The sequence below is a fragment of the Streptopelia decaocto genome, assembly GCF_964273445.1.
Source record: "Streptopelia decaocto genome assembly, chromosome: 1".
Lineage (NCBI taxonomy): Eukaryota > Metazoa > Chordata > Aves > Columbiformes > Columbidae > Streptopelia > Streptopelia decaocto.
In genome coordinates, this window is record NC_138663.1 from 212,205,248 (window position 1) to 212,221,507 (window position 16,260).

The following is a 16,260-nucleotide window of genomic DNA, read 5'->3' on the forward strand; positions in this document are numbered from 1 at the left end:
AGAACTCACGGGTTTCCCGGCCAGCAGGGCGAAGACGCGCAGCCTGTCCTCCTGGATGAAGCAGTCGGCCTGCAGGCGGTGCCAGTCCACCAGCTGCATGGTGAGCAGGTCGCGCAGGGGCTGGCTGCCCGCCAGCTGCGACAGGAGCAGCGCCAGCCGGTGGTCACCTGCACGGGGACAAGAGCAGCTCAGGGACAGCCTGCCCGGGTACAGCCACCTGCTGAGCAGCCAGGAGCTGCACTACTGGGTCTTGTGCACAATTTCATAGGATCAGAGAGTCATTTTGGATGGAAACCCCCCTAAAATCATCGCGTCCACCCGTCCCCCACCCCTGTCCCTGTCCCATGTCCTGAGAACCTCCTGTCCGTCTGTCCAGCCCTCCAGGGCTGGTGACTCCAGCACTGCCCTGGGCAGCCTGTTCAATGCCCCACAGCCCTTTGGGGAAGAAATTGTTCCCACATCCAACCTCAACCTCCCCTGGCGCAACTTGAGGCCGTTTCCTCTGCTCCTGGCGCTTGTTCCTGGGGAGCAGAGCCCGACCCCCCCTGGCTCCAAGCTCCTTTCAGGCAGTTCAGAGATCAGAAGGTCTCCCCACAGCTGAACCCCCCAGGTACCTCAGCCGCTCCCATCACACTTGTGCTCCAGCCCCTCACCAGCAAACCAGGACAGGCGGAAAAGACAAAGGAACGGGAAGGACAGAGGATTAATGTAACCTGATAGCAAGCAGCACATGCACAAGCTGACACGGGAAAACTCTGAGCACCCAGTTACCACCACCTCTCGAAGCTGAAATTCTCTTTTTGTGCCTCCCTTCCTCCTCCCTGCAAAAAGCTGCGCGATCGGGGCCTCACCCGCCAGCTGCGCCAGCCTGCAGGCTTCTCCGATCCTCCTCCCCGTCAGGCAGCTGAACACGGCCTCGATGGGGCTGCCGTGGCGCGCCAGCGACACCTCGTCGTCCACGCGGCGGGCGGCCGTGTCCGCCAGCCAGCGCGAGAAGGCTCTCCGGCGCTCCAGCGCCAGCACGTACTCGCTGGGCTCCTCCAAACTGGCCTCCAGCTCCTTCAGGTTCCCCCAGATGGCTTCGCAGAGGGTCCACGTCAGCAGCCAGTGCTTCACAACCGCTGTCGGGACACAGTTATTTACTCAGCGTGAGTAAAAACACAAAGAACGTTTCATAGAAACCACTGAATTGTTTCTGTCGGAAGAGACGCTCAGGACCGTCGAGTCCAACCGTAACCCAACTCCAGCACTAACCCGTGTCCCCGAGAACCTCATCTAAACGCCTTTCAAACCCCTGCAGGGATGGTGACTCCACCAGTTCCCTGGGCAGCCTGTTCCAATGCCCGACACCCCTTTCCATGAAGAATTTTTTCCTAATATTCGATCTAAACCTCCCCAGTACAACTTGAGGCCGTTTTCTCTTGTCCCATCACTTGCTACTTGGGAGTATGTCTGTAAATCCACCGCTGTTGAGGTCAAGTGGTCATTGCCACATGAGGAAAGAGCCCAGGTGTGGCAGGACAAGCAGTGAGTCCTTAGAATGATGGAGAATTTTTCATCCCACACTTCTTGTGTGTTGTCATCAGGTGTAAAACACACCAAGGAACGCTCAGAGAGGACTCATGTGGATTATAAGCATAATATCTTGAAGGATAACCTGTTACAAGAAGTCAGCTAGCTCCCCAAATACAATCCACCACGTTTATGAGTCAAAGAACACTGAGCTGCAGCCGATTCTTCTGTTTTATTCACATTTCACTGCCCCGATGCAACCTGAAATTAACCCGAGCCGGACAGCTTCCCAGATGTACTGTCAGCACGGTGAAAAGCACCAGCCCACACTCACTTTCCGCCAGCGCAGGGTCCTCGGCCGCCTTGCGCACCCAGTGGGCGTAGTCGTGGACGGCGGCCACCCCCGGGTTGGGCGCCAGGAGGGGACAGCGCTGGTCCATGTGCACCGTGCTGTGCTGCAGCTTGATCTCCAGCGGGATGAGGTAGAGCTGCTGCTCCCTGTCCGCCGGCCGCTGCTCCACGCTCAGCTTCTCCACGTGAACCTTGAAACACGATTCCGAGAGCCTGGAGGGAAACGGGAGACAAGACCAGGCAGAGATGCCGTGAGTTGCGGTGGATTGCTGCAGCTTCATTTTAACATAAGGAGAGAAAGACGGATGATCTGAGGCCAACAGCTCAGTACAAAGAACCTAATGATACGGTCTGGGGTCCAGAACCAGACTTTGGCAAGTAAACCTCATTGAACTGCGTCCTTCCAGGCCTCCGAAGGCCGTTAGCACAGGCGTTACGCAGCGCGTTCCGTGAGCGCCTCACTGCCCACATTCAGATACGCTGCAGAACAACCACCTAATGAGCTTTGGGAAGATGTAAGCGGTAGAACACCCAGCTGCATTCCAGTCCAGCGTAGGGCCGGAGTTAACAGCGCAGGAAAGGTCCGTACGCTGTTCTCCATGCAGGCAGAACAAAAGGCAGCTGGGAATTCTGAACTAACCAAGAAACCTCTGAGGTGCTGCAGTTATCCCAGGGAGGATGAGCCCATTGGAAGTTTCCTGGACAACAATTTTGAACTTGGCCTCTTTAACCTTCACCTGGATGACTATTTACTTGTTAACTAAATAACGACTCTTACTACGATATTCCCGTCCTTTGAGATACATATTGCTGTAAAGTAGCAACCTGCAGGAAACATCCATTCCTAACATGATCTTGCACCATTTCTACATATGAAAAGGAACATTCCACATCTGGAATATTGTGTCCAGTTGTGGCCCCTCAGTTCCAGCAGGACAGGGAACTGCTGGAGAGAGTCCAGCGTAGGGCAACAAAGATGATTAAGGGAGTGGAGCATCTCCCGTGTGAGGAAAGGCTGAGGGAGCTGGGGCTCTTTAGTTTGGAGAAGAGGAGACTGAGGGGTGACCTTATTAATGTTTATAAATATATAAAGGGTGAGTGCCACGAGGATGGAGCCAGGCTCTTCTCGGTGGCAAACAATGATAGGACAAGGGGTAATGGGATCAAGCTGGAACACAAGAGGTTCCACTTAAATTTGAGAAGAAACTTCTTCTCAGTGAGGGTGGCAGAGCCTGGCCCAGGCTGCCCAGGGGGTTGTGGAGTCTCCTTCTGTGCAGACATTCCAACCCCCTGGACATGTTCCTGTGCGACCTCACCTGGGCGTTCCTGCTCCATGGGGGGATTGGACTGGATGAGCTTTTGAGGTCCCTTCCAATCCCAAACATACTGTGATACTGTGATTCAGCTGAATTTGAAAGAGGTAACGAGCTACAACGAGGATTCTCTCAAACATGAAGAGAACATACGTGAGGATTAACCTGAAGGAAGCGACTACTCACGATTTCGGAGCGACCGGAGTTGGCAGGAACCCGTATTCCACAGGCTCGCACTGCGGCTCTTCCGTTTCACTCGAGCTGCTCAACCGATCTCCAGAGTTGACAAGCGTCCAGTTGGGTCCCCAGCCGACGCGGAAGGAGCGGCCCATGAAGAGTGCCATGTCCATCAGCAGCTTCCCCTTGCCGTGGGCGATGGACCGGTCCCGAGGCACCAGCGCCTGCCGCCGGCGGACCCCCACCGTCCTCATGGGCGCCTCGGGGAGCGCCGGGCGCAGCGGGAACGCGGGCGACAGCGGAGACGGCGCCGGCCAAAGGGGGCCGGACGTGGGGCTGCCTGTTGTCCTGGCTCCCTTGGGGTCCTGCGCAGCGGCGCTCGGCGGCTGGAGGATTAAGTTGGCGAATTTGGATTGCAGCAGCCCGCCGGCTACGAGGAAAAACAGGCGAGTGAGCCGCGCGTTTCTGGGATTTTAAAGGTGTTTCAGTAGTTCTTGATCAGCCAGTGGAAACGTTTGCCACATTTGTGGATTGTGATGATAATGTGTAGCTAAGCAAGATTACCCGCGGTACTGAGAAACGCAGAACCCACCGTGCGCTGCCTGATCTCCATCGGCCAAGCTAAAGCATGTGGTGTTGCACCAAGAACAGGACACAGTCTCCCCCCCAAAATGTGGGGAGAGGCTGAGGGACCTGGGGGGTTCAGCTGGAGAACAGGAGCTGAGGGGAGACCTTCTGATCTCTGAACTGCCTGAAAGGAGCTTGGAGCCAGGGGGGTCGGGCTCTGCTCCCCAGGAACAAGCGCCAGGAGCAGAGGAAACGGCCTCAAGTTGCGCCAGGGGAGGTTGAGGTTGGATCTGGGAACAATTTCTTCCCCAAAGGGCTGTGGGGCATTGGAACAGGCTGCCCAGGGCAGTGCTGGAGTCACCAGCCCTGGAGGGCTGGACAGACGGACATGAGGTTCTCAGGACATGGGGCCAGGACAGGGGTGGGGAATTGCTGGGCTTGATCTTGAGCGTTAATTCCAACCAGAATGATTCTACAATCTCAGGTCTACCCGCTGAATTCAGGAAGCAGCTCCACACTTGTTCCCAGAGAGCAGCCTGTGGCTGTACTGGGTGCCAATGTCCAGGTTTTGGTAGCGGGTGCAGGGTGCTCCCTGTGACAAGCGGCCAGCACCCACACTGCACACAGCTCTGTCCCCAGAGCCACCACAGGTGACAGCCGAGCACACTGCAGGAGCGGCGGCACCTCCGAACCAACCTGCAAAGCTCATGGCACCTCTGTGAGAGCTTAAAACGGGCAGAAAATGCCACATGGGCAGGAAGGAAAAAGAGTGAAGCCAGGAGGGGGAGCAGCAAGGTGAGGGCAGGAGGTGGAAGGACGCGTCCCCGCCGCTGCTGGGGACAGGACGCGTGTTGGAGCAGGAGAAAGGGTGAGGATGGAGGGAGGCAGGAACCGCTCTGCACTGAGCACAACCCCACCGGGAACGCAGCAAAGCTGAGCCTAGGAAAGCGGGGGGAGCGTAGGAAACTGCAGTTTTCACTTGTCTTTCTCCCTACTCAGACCTATTTTAACAGGCAATGCATTAATTTTACTCAAGTCTGTTTACTAATTACTGTCTCAAGCAAAACAATCTCCCTGCTTTTATCTCAACCCGTTTTTCACCCCCTGTCCTGTTGAGAGGGGGAGTGAAGGAGCGTGGGTGGGCAGAGCTGTCCAGCCCCCACTGCGCCGGACGTTCAGCCAGGGGTCCCGTTCTCCCCGTTAATCTCAGAATTCGGCTCATTTCGGGCAGTATGTGCTTCCTCACAGTACCTGAGTATCTCTTCTGCCCCTGCGGTTTCGAGATGGGGAGCCTCGGCGAGCAGATCTCCTGCGACGTGTCCGTTTTCACAGGTGGCTTCACAGGGTAAGGGTCCAGGATCAGGTCCAGGTCATCGTCGTCAGCAAGCAGAGAGGCCTTCATAATCTAAAAATGGGATAAAGTGAGGCTGGGAGTTAGAAGCGCTGGCACAGCAGCGAGCTGACCCCATCGGCCCCATCCCACCAAGGAAACGCTGCTGCTTGTGCCCAAACACGCTCATGCTACAAGTATTTCAAACCCCGGTGAAGTTCACCCTTCGGGAGAACCAAAAGCAAGGTGGTCAGTTCATGATGAACCTTCACAAACCACTACTTAAATCAGGGCCATGGTTCTTGTTCAGAGGGGTGCAGAGTCCTAAAATAATGATGTTTTCTTAGATTAACTCTACTTGTTTAACCACGGGTGTTGCAGGTCCGTCCCTTTCACAAAATAAAGGCAGACACCAAGCTCCAAGCCCGGAGCAGCAAACCTTGTTCCCCTGAGCTGGTCTTGAGGCAGCCCTGGCTAAGGATTAGTTTATCTGATCACATTGCCCATGCTGCAGAATTTAGAAACCTGAGTTCTAGCCTTCGGATTGCTGTCATCACTCAGAAGAACCTAAAGATACGTAAATCCTTCCAGTTTTAGGTCTGCTCACGTAACAAAGATCAGAGTGACTTGCGAAACACCTGGTCACGAACTGCAGACACACCTGCCCTTGCAGCTTCGGACGCTTGGAAGCCGCACGATTGCTGGGTCTGGCTGTAACACATTGAGGCTGTGGGTAAAGTGGCCTGCAGCTGAACGTTGCTCATTATATGCTAAAATGATTATGTAATGCAATATGCAAACGTGTACCCAACTGGCTCTTTAGGGTGTGAACGTAGCGATACGATTTTGTATATAACGCTTGTTACTGTTCTTGCTGGGTGCTGGTTGATTCCAGCACCCATGCTGGTGCAACTCTAATGAACAGCATCTTGTCTGTGTGTGTTTGTATGCACACCCTGGGTTGGGACAAGAAGATGATTTATACCTCTGCATTAAGCTTTTCATGTCTATAAAGGTTTGCCACAGAAAATTAGAAGCCTAATGTGCAAGTTTTAATCATGCTATTGACGAGAAGCTGGTAAATTAATGTATACTGTGATTAGGTTGCAAAGGACGTACCCATCATTAACCCACTGCCATGATCAATGCTTTCTGACCATCTGCAAAATCAGGGGCTATCTTTCAAGTTTTAGATCCTTCTGCGTGACAAGAGGGAGAAGATTAAGTAATAACACTGTTGGGAAGCAGAGTGCTTAGCTTGTGTTCGACTAGTAATTAACAGGTGGATTGTAATTAACAGGTGGATTCTAAGTAAGAAACTAAACAATTATAACTAACATCATCAATTATTTCTTAGTACAGATGTGTTGCATGTCAAAATTTTCAAAAATTGTAACGCATATGTAATAATTATGTGAATATGAGCAACGCAAGAGTGTCCAGGTGCTGAAGCACCGACGGAGGATGATCCCAGAGCTCCAGCGCTGGTGAAATGAAGAATGGGCTGAACAGCTGAACAGCAGAACTGACTCTGCTGTTATTTCACCGTTTCACTATAGGTGTGAGGTGTTGTTTATTACAAGAGATACCAGCCAGCCCTGGCATCCGGAGGAGACGCGGCGCTCACCTGCAGGACGTGGGGGTTGACGCCGAGGCTGGAGGCGATGTGGGTTGACGCGGGCACGGCGTCGGGCTCCTCGGCCGCGCCGGCCGCCGCTGGCGCCTCGCGGGGCGGCTCCTGCGTCACGTCTGCCATGTCGCTGTCCAGCTCCACCACCCGGCCCAGCTGCTCCACCTCCGGGCTCTGCGGACACACGCACACACAACCCGCGACAGTCAGGCCGGCGCGACAGTCAGGCCGGCGCGACAGTCAGGCCGGCGCGACAGTCAGGCCGGCGCGACAGTCAGGCCGGCGCGACAGTCAGGCCGGCGCGACAGTCAGGCCGGCGCGACAGTCAGGCCGGCGCGACAGTCAGGCCGGCGCGACAGTCAGGCCGGCGCGACAGTCAGGCCGGCGCGACAGTCAGGCCGGCGCGACAGTCAGGCCGGCGCGACAGTCAGGCCGGCGCGACAGTCAGGCCGGCGCGACAGTCAGGCCGGCGCGACAGTCAGGCCGGCGCGACAGTCAGGCCGGCGCGACAGTCAGGCCGGCGCGACAGTCAGGCCGGCGCGACAGTCAGGCCGGCGCGACAGTCAGGCCGGCGCGACAGTCAGGCCGGCGCGACAGTCAGGCCGGCGCGACAGTCAGGCCGGCGCGACAGTCAGGCCGGCGCGACAGTCAGGCCGGCGCGACAGTCAGGCCGGCGCGACAGTCAGGCCGGCGCGACAGTCAGGCCGGCGCGACAGTCAGGCCGGCGCGACAGTCAGGCCGGCGCGACAGTCAGGCCGGCGCGACAGTCAGGCCGGCGCGACAGTCAGGCCGGCGCGACAGTCAGGCCGGCGCGACAGTCAGGCCGGCGCGACAGTCAGGCCGGCGCGACAGTCAGGCCGGCGCGACAGTCAGGCCGGCGCGACAGTCAGGCCGGCGCGACAGTCAGGCCGGCGCGACAGTCAGGCCGGCGCGACAGTCAGGCCGGCGCGACAGTCAGGCCGGCGCGACAGTCAGGCCGGCGCGACAGTCAGGCCGGCGCGACAGTCAGGCCGGCGCGACAGTCAGGCCGGCGCGACAGTCAGGCCGGCGCGACAGTCAGGCCGGCGCGACAGTCAGGCCGGCGCGACAGTCAGGCCGGCGCGACAGTCAGGCCGGCGCGACAGTCAGGCCGGCGCGACAGTCAGGCCGGCGCGACAGTCAGGCCGGCGCGACAGTCAGGCCGGCGCGACAGTCAGGCCGGCGCGACAGTCAGGCCGGCGCGACAGTCAGGCCGGCGCGACAGTCAGGCCGGCGCGACAGTCAGGCCGGCGCGACAGTCAGGCCGGCGCGACAGTCAGGCCGGCGCGACAGTCAGGCCGGCGCGACAGTCAGGCCGGCGCGACAGTCAGGCCGGCGCGACAGTCAGGCCGGCGCGTCACCATGGTCGCACAAAGAGCGTCCAATGGTTTCAGCAATCACCTGCAAACGAGGCGGAGCGCTCCCTCGCTTGTGTCAAGACTGCACATTAAGCTTAGGGATGGATATACACAACCTATTCCCGGCCTCTTCAGAAGCGTAAGGCAGGAGCGCAAGGCCCAGCGAAGGAGCGGTCACGGTTTCATGGTGGCCTCCTGAAGGTTACCACGTCCTGCCATTCGGTTTGAGAGACTATTCTTCTGCTCTCCATTTCTCAGGTGACCAACAGAAACTGCGCATCCCACCTTCTCCCTCCAAAAGCCACCAAAGGCGAATTTCCTGCGTCTGAGTCCGAGCGGGGCCACGGCAGGAGCCTGAGCAGCCGGTCTAACAGCAGCGATGGCCGGGTCAGCGTGTGCTGTCACCGCCGCCTCGGGAGCAGCGGCACTAACACCCGCCGCGCTTCCCCAGCTGGGACGTTGTACAAGCTAAAAACATCGAGCTCATGTTCCACAAAGAACTCAATAGAAGCTGGAAGTGGCCATGAACCCCTTCACAAGGCTGTGCCACAGGCTGTGTGTGCATGCAATAATTCATCTGCGGCTCCGTGTCTCATCTCCACCTCTAGTCCCGGGCAGGAGGAACAATTAATGTAACGATTTTCCTGACGGTAACGACACGGCTCCACCTCTGTGCTGACCTTTACATGTCTCCAAGTGCTTAAGACAACGTTGTAGCTCAAGCGAGGCCAGAAAACCTTCGGGCAGCACCTACATGGAGCAGCCGTGGGGGTTCAGCTCTGGCGCCGTCCCCACCTCTGCCTGGTCTGCTGGGCATGGGGATGATCCGGGAGTGATCAATCAGCCTGCGCCGCGGCAGCTGAACCGCCCTGGGGGGGCTCGATGGGCGCCAAGCGCAGCCCTGGGCTCAGGGCGCTGGTTTAGCTCGGTTTAACCAGCCCGTGGCTCAGGTACAAGCATCCCGGGGCAGAGTCACCCGTGCAGCTCTCGGTGTGCGGGAGCCGCAGTAAATCATGGGAAGGAATTGAAGAGTGTGTTCAAACAGCTGTTTCTTAGCTCATAAGAATCAGCCAAGAAACATGATGAAGGTTGTCAGAGAGGGCAAAGAAAACCGGACGAGGATCTGTAAAGGCAGAACTCGAGGGCAGCCCCAGGAGGAGCCTGGGCCGGCGGGTTCTGCATGCGCCCGCAGCGCCACAACACATTTACAAGTCAAATACAGTTACAAGCGCAAAAGTTTCGCTACTCCCTTCATTGCGCTTTAATGCGGCCAGGTCCCTGGCGTAACTATTTCCCATGGACCTTGAAATATTAATAAATTCATTAATATTCAAGCTAGGGAAGGGAAAAAACCCACAGAACTCAAGTCTAGATCCTAAATGCTTCCTACAGGCCAAAGAATAGGATTTTCAGACGCTTCACACACCAAGAGCTCAGCAAGTTTTTAAGCCATGCTATGTTGTTCCTCCAAGGCTGGGAAATTAATTATTCTCCGTGTTTTCAGAAACCGAAGCCGTTGGTAATGGTATGGGAGTCAAGGAGGTTAATTAACCTCGACGTGGTTTTGCTAAATACATTAGGATCTGTAAGAGAGGCCTGAAGGAATCACACGTATTCCCAAGACTTGCGGCTGCCCGAAACATCAGCTCTGGTCCCATTCACCAAAACGAGAAGGAAAATGAAGGAAAACTGAAAGGCACCGAGGGGAACGGATGCACCGGAGCTGCTCCAACCTGCATTGAGACCCAGGACACGGATCACAGAACCGGAGCATCGCTCTGGTTGGAAAAGACCTTTAAAATCATGGAGTCCAACTGTTACCCCGACACTGCCAAGTGCAGCCCCATGCGCCGAGAACCTCATCTCCACATCGGTTCAACCCCTCCAGGGGTGGCGACTTGTGTTTCTAGAGGTTATAACTAAATCACAGACTATTAAAAGCAATTCCCAGTTGGCTTCATGTTTTCCTGCCGCACAAATTGTTGTTTTGCACAAGCGCCAAACGTGATTTGTCACGTCTCCTGACACTACGGACAGACCCGTGTCCGGAAGGGCTGTCACCCAAAGCCAACGAAGAGAGATGGGGCTGGAATGTCTCCTGGTTTCTGAAGGACTAGATCTAGTACAAAAAACGAAGCAAACAAACCCCAAACTAAAATACATGAAAAGAAACAAGCAAGCGTTGGACCTATGGGACAGTCCTGCATCTTACGCTGCTTTTCCTGCTTTGCCTTCGGAGATGCAGAAATAAAACTGGGAAAGAATAAGGTTGTTCTGCACTTGCTTTCTGACTTATAAGTCACTTGGAAAAGATGTCAGTACTTGGCAAACATTTACCATGAGCAGCTGGCACAGAGGAGATTCCAGCCGGACGCTTTCCAAACAGCCTGCAGCAGCTCCTCATTTAGTGGGACAATATCCACGCTAATTACATCCCGAAAATACAAGCGGACTAAGCTTTAACAATCCTGGTTTGTGGGTTTAAAAGGAAATTGCCCTTAGATCTGAAGGCGTTACCACTAAGCTGGATAAGCTGCTCCCCTCCCTGAGCGAGGCGGGTACTGCTGAGGATGCTCTATCGATGCTTTGGGATCAATCACACCCTGCGCAAACACACTTACAGACCCGGCAGGTAACGAGCCTCAAAAAAGGCATTTTTAATAAAGTAGAGCACATTCTTCAAATATAAAGCTGACAGTCTCACACGCTAAACAGTGGTCAAGTCAAATTAATGCACAATGTTGTCAAGGCCTTGTAATTATAGTTATATATGTTCAATATTCACAAAACCAAGTTTTCTTAAGTGGTGCAACACACCAAATTCAAGCAAATTTGCACAAGAAACAAGGGTTTGAAGCCTTCCCAGCCCACAGCCCTCAGTGTCAAGGGGCTCAAAGCACACGCAGGGTCTCCTCAGGCACAGGAGCCAGGCAGTTCTGTGAGCTCCCCGTGGCTTCTGCTCCGTTCCAGGCCACCGGTCACTTCACCAGCCCCTCCCCAGGCACCAGCCACTCGTCACATTTGGGTTTAACCCCCCTCTTAGTCACTGGCCTCCTTCTACCTGAGCCGGGGGCGTGGGTTTGCCGTCCAGGGCCATCTGCTGGGGCGGCGCCAGCCCCGGGGGAGCCACGGGCGCTGTTTTTAACTTCTTGGCGTCCACTTTTAAGGGATGCTCTTCCTCCTCCTCGTCCGAATCCTGCAAGCCGTACTTGGAGAAGTGCGCCACCTGCGCAACAGGAAGGGAAAACCCGTCAGAGCGGGAAGAGATCGCGGGCGTCCGTTCCGGAAAGGCCTGGACAAGGAGCTGCCAGCGCTGTCCACCAGCAGCAGCGACACCCGGAATAAACGCAGCTATTTCCAGAGCAAAACCACCCGCTCCGTGCATGTCTTGAACCTTTCAAAGAAGCTTTCACCAACTTGGTGGGGACAGTTTAGCTTGAGACAGAAGTTTAGCAAAGTTTGTGAATTATAAGCTCTCCGGAGATTCTGGCTGACACGCCAGAAGGCGGTGCTGCCATCCAGAGACCTGGACAGGCTGGAGAGCTGGGCGGGGAATAACCTGATGAAATTTAACAAAGGCAAGTGTAGAGTCCTGCACCTGGACAGGAACAACCCCAGGTTCCAGTATAGGTTGGGAAATTCCATATTAGAGAGCAGTGTAGGGGAAAGGGAGCTGGGGGTCCTGGGGACAGCAGGGTGACCATGAGCCAGCACTGGGCCCTTGTGGCCAGGAAGCCAATGGGACCTGGGGTGGGTTAGAAGGGGGGTGGTCAGTAGGTCAGAGAGGTTCTCCTGCCCCTCTGCTCTGCCCTGGGGAGACCACACCTGGAATCTTGTGTCCAGTTGTGGCCCCTCAGTTCCAGCAGGACAGGGAACTGCTGGAGAGAGTCCAGCGCAGCCACCAAGATGCTGAAGGGAGTGGAGCATCTCCCGTGGGAGGAAAGGCTGAGGGAGCTGGGGCTCTGGAGCTGGACAAGAGGAGACTGAGGGGGGACCTTATTAATGTTTATAAATATATAAAGGGTTAGTGCCACGAGGATGGAGCCAGGCTCTTCTCGGTGGCAAACAATGACAGGACAAGGGGTAATGGGATCAAGCTGGAACACAAGAGATTCCACTTAAATTTGAGAAAAAACTTCTCAGTGAGGGTGACAGAGCCTGGAACAGGCTGCCCAGGGGGGTTGTGGAGTCTCCTTCTCTGGAGACCTCACCTGGGTGTTCCTGCTCCATGGGGGGATTGGACTGGATGAGCTTTTGAGGCCCCTTCCAATCCCAAACATACTGTGATACTGTGATTCTAATTTGACATTACTCCCAATACTCTTGTAAGTCAGCTCACGACCAGAACCAAACCTTTACCTTAAACACCCAGGATCCGGTCTCGGGGCGATATTCCTTGAACCGAGCGCCCTGCTTGCGGGAGACGGCCTCCAGCCTGCCCTCGTAGTTCATCTCTGCCAGCCGCTCGGGGCTCTTGATCAGGCAGCGAGAGGTTTTGTCCGTAGGCCACACTCCGTCTAAGGTCACTTCGGCTCGCCTGGTAAACACAGAAGCGTGAGAGCCCGCGGTGTTTGAGGCCAAGTGGCTAAGGGTGCACACAGCGCTGAGAACTGAACGGGGCCTCAAACCAGAGTTTCTTGCTCAGGAACTTGCACATATTTAGTAACTGTACAACACTGCGACTGAGCGCACACCTCACATTTACATTTCGTGCAAACCCAGCTCGCTGTCCCCTCCATAAAACCCATCCTTACCAGCCACAAGACTGCGAGATTACCTGTTCAGACCCTCCCCAATAGGCGGTTTTCTTTCATCGTCAGGGTAAACAATAACTTCTTTTCTACGGATATGAACGATCTCGTCCAGATTTAAGTTAGTCAGATTTACTTCTCCTTCAAAGTAAATTGAGCCGTAACCTGCAACACAAACCAAAACATCATGATTTGTCCATGAAAAATCACATGCCAGAGAACCCACGTTCATGCTACGCTGCTGCTTTCCCACCTTCCCACGAGCTTCGTCCTGGCTCCAGAACAGGGGACAAGTGACAACTCCTCCGTGTGAAAACATAGACAATGTGTTGGCAATTTTTCTAACAGCCCCTTCTTTTGCACAGAAAGCTTTTTGTTATCGCTGGGCTGTTCATATTGCCAACTCAAATACTCAGTGTACCCTCAGCTTTACAGCATATTTAGGAAAAGCAAGTTAGAAAATGGTATACGCCCTAAGATTTATTTTTTTAAAAAATAAAAGAAGAATAGAGTTTGGGCTGAAGACTCTCCCTATAGCTCAGTCAGATCCAGTGCAGGTGGCAATGGGGATAGAAGTGACAATACGTTTTACACCAATGCTCCAACATTTAGGGACAGCGAGTGTCTTAAAAGAATCCCAGAATGTGAGGGGTTGAAGGGCCCTGGAAAGCTCATCCAGTGCAATCCCCCCATGGAGCAGGAACACCCAGCTGAGGTTACACAGGAAGGTGTCCAGGCGGGTTGGAATGTCTGCAGAGAAGGAGACTCCACAACCCCCTGGGCAGCCTGGGCCAGGCTCTGCCACCCTCACCCCCAACAAGTTGCTTCTCATATTCAAGTGGAACCTCCTGTGTTCCAGTTTGCACCCATTGCCCCTTGTCCTGTCCCTGGTTGTCACCAGAAGAGCCTGGCTCCATCCTCCTGACACTCCCCCTTTCCATATTGATCCCATGAACGAGTCCCCCCTCAGTGTCCTCTTGTCCAGCTCCAGAGCCCCAGCTCCCTCAGCCTTTCCTCCCACGGGAGATGCTCCACTCCCTGCAGCATCTTGGTGGCTGCGCTGGACTCTCTCCAGCAGTTCCCTGTCCTGCTGGAACTGAGGGGCCACAACTGGACACAAGATTCCAGGTGTGGTCTCCCCAGGGCAGAGCAGAGGGGCAGGAGAACCTCTCTGACCTACTGACCACCCCCTTCTAACCCACCCCAGGTCCCATTGGCTTCCTGGCCACAAGGGCCCAGTGCTGGCTCATGGTCACCCTGTTGTCCACTGGGACAGCTGCAAGTAAAAGCTACACGTGCTTTTGTTCTTTACATATTCGAGCTTCTCAAGTCACCCCACAACACAGCTGGTTGGCGCTGCCAGCGTGACGATCCCAAGCCTTCGACAGAAGTTGTTCCCAACAGCAGGGCTCTGTTGATAACCCTGCTGAGGGCACGGGACGCAGACGAGGCTCCAGCTTAAAGGAGATGCCCCATCCCTGAGACATCCCAGGCCAGGCTGGACGGGGCTCTGAGCACCCTGAGCTGGTGACGATGTCCCTGCTCATGGCAGGGGGCACTGGGGAGGTCCCTTCAACCCAACCCCCCCTGCGCGTCTGTGATTTGAAGTGGCTGGTTAACCGTACACAAGCAGAAAAGCCGCCTGCGCTCACCTTTGCGGCCGATGGTGAAGTCTGTCACGATACATTCGTTTCTGTCGTTGGTGAATCGAGCCAGCTCCTCCATGGACGGGATGGTGTAATAACCAGCTCTCGTCAGAACGATCCCTGCAACACAAACGTCGTTGAGAACAGGGCAGACAGCAAGTTCCCAACGTCAGCGTTTCACAAGCTTCATTCCAGTTCTCTACAACCACAGGGCCCGAACAAACAGAGAATCAGCGCAACAGCGCAAACAGAGAAACTGAAACACCCCATTTCCACGTCTATCGTCACACACTCAGGACAACAGCTACACCAGGCTCTCCAGACCTGTCCCAGAGGTGAAAGGGAAAAACAAACACGTCCAGCAACCCCTGCCAGAGACAGTCCTGCTCTGATAACCTGGGGCTCAGGCACCTGCTCAGCGAGACACAGCACCTTTCACGTTTAACAGCCTCCAGTGCTTTTTCACCTCTTAATTTGTGCAGTGATATTTAAAATGCACAACTTCCTGCTGCTGGGGCTCCTGAACACGTTTCTTTTGAACACAGAATCCCAGGATGTCAGGGGTTGAAGGGCCCTGGAAAGCTCATCCAGTGCAACCCCCCCATGGAGCAGGAACACCCAGCTGAGGTTACACAGGAAGGTGTCCAGGGGGTTGGAATGTCTGCAGAGAAGGAGACTCCACAACCCCCCTGGGCAGCCTGTTCCAGGCTCTGCCACCCTCACCCCCAACAAGTTTCTTCCCAAATTCAAGTGGAACCTCTTATGTTCCAGCTTAAACCCATTGCCCCTTGTCCTGTCACTGGTTGTCACCAGAAGAGCCTGGCTCCATCCTCCTGACACTCCCCCTTTCCATATTGATCCCCATGAATGAGTCCCCCCTCAGTCTCCTCTTGTCCAGCTCCAGAGCCCCAGCTCCCTCAGCCTTTCCTCCCACGGGAGATGCTCCACTCCCTGCAGCATCTTGGTGGCTGCGCTGGACTCTCTCCAGCAGTTCCCTGTCCTGCCGGAACTGAGGGGCCACAACTGGACACAAGATTCCAGGTGTGGTCTCCCCAGGGCAGAGCAGAGGGGCAGGAGAACCTCTCTGACCTACTGACCACCCCCTTCTAACCCACCCCAGGTCCCATTGGCTTCCTGGCCACAAGGGCCCAGTGCTGGCTCATGGTCACCCTGCTGTCCCCAGGACCCCCAGGTCCCTTTCCCCTACGCTGCTCTCTAATAGGTCATTCCCCAACTTATATTGGACCTTGGGGTTGTTCCTACCCAGATTCAAGACCCTACGCTTTCCCTTGTTGTATTTCATTAAATTTTTCTCTGCCCACGTCACCCGCTCGTTTCGTTACATGCCGGGTATTCCCTGAAAGGCTGAACTGATCTTTCCCTCCTCACCTTCTCCAGATGACTTGAGTTAAAAACCAACCAACCTACCACAGCCCCATCTCTTCACCAGCTACAGAATCTCACTTCAGGGAACGTTACTCAAGAACTCTTACGATCTTTTCATGCTTCTAGATCTTGTTCGGTTTCACTGAACCTCAGGACTGGAATTGACAGCACTGAAAAGAGGAGCACGATGGGTCTGGAGAGACACAACCATGTCCTGTGCT

The 16,260-nt window shown here is 55.2% G+C and overlaps 1 protein-coding gene across 1 annotated transcript in view; it reads right to left on the reverse strand.

Moving 5' to 3' along the window:
* NUP98 (nucleoporin 98 and 96 precursor) overlaps positions 1-16,260 on the reverse strand; it is a 50,799-nt gene that overhangs the window by 10,434 nt on the left and 24,105 nt on the right. Inside the window, exons 17-26 of the mRNA XM_082048488.1 lie at positions 14,660-14,773; positions 13,034-13,172; positions 12,616-12,793; positions 11,318-11,482; positions 6,878-7,054; positions 5,172-5,325; positions 3,363-3,783; positions 1,847-2,076; positions 852-1,121; positions 10-167 (exon numbers count right to left, since the gene is read on the reverse strand). Coding sequence (XP_081904614.1) covers positions 10-167; positions 852-1,121; positions 1,847-2,076; positions 3,363-3,783; positions 5,172-5,325; positions 6,878-7,054; positions 11,318-11,482; positions 12,616-12,793; positions 13,034-13,172; positions 14,660-14,773 — 2,006 coding nt within the window. The remainder of the gene's footprint in view (positions 1-9; positions 168-851; positions 1,122-1,846; positions 2,077-3,362; positions 3,784-5,171; positions 5,326-6,877; positions 7,055-11,317; positions 11,483-12,615; positions 12,794-13,033; positions 13,173-14,659; positions 14,774-16,260) is intronic.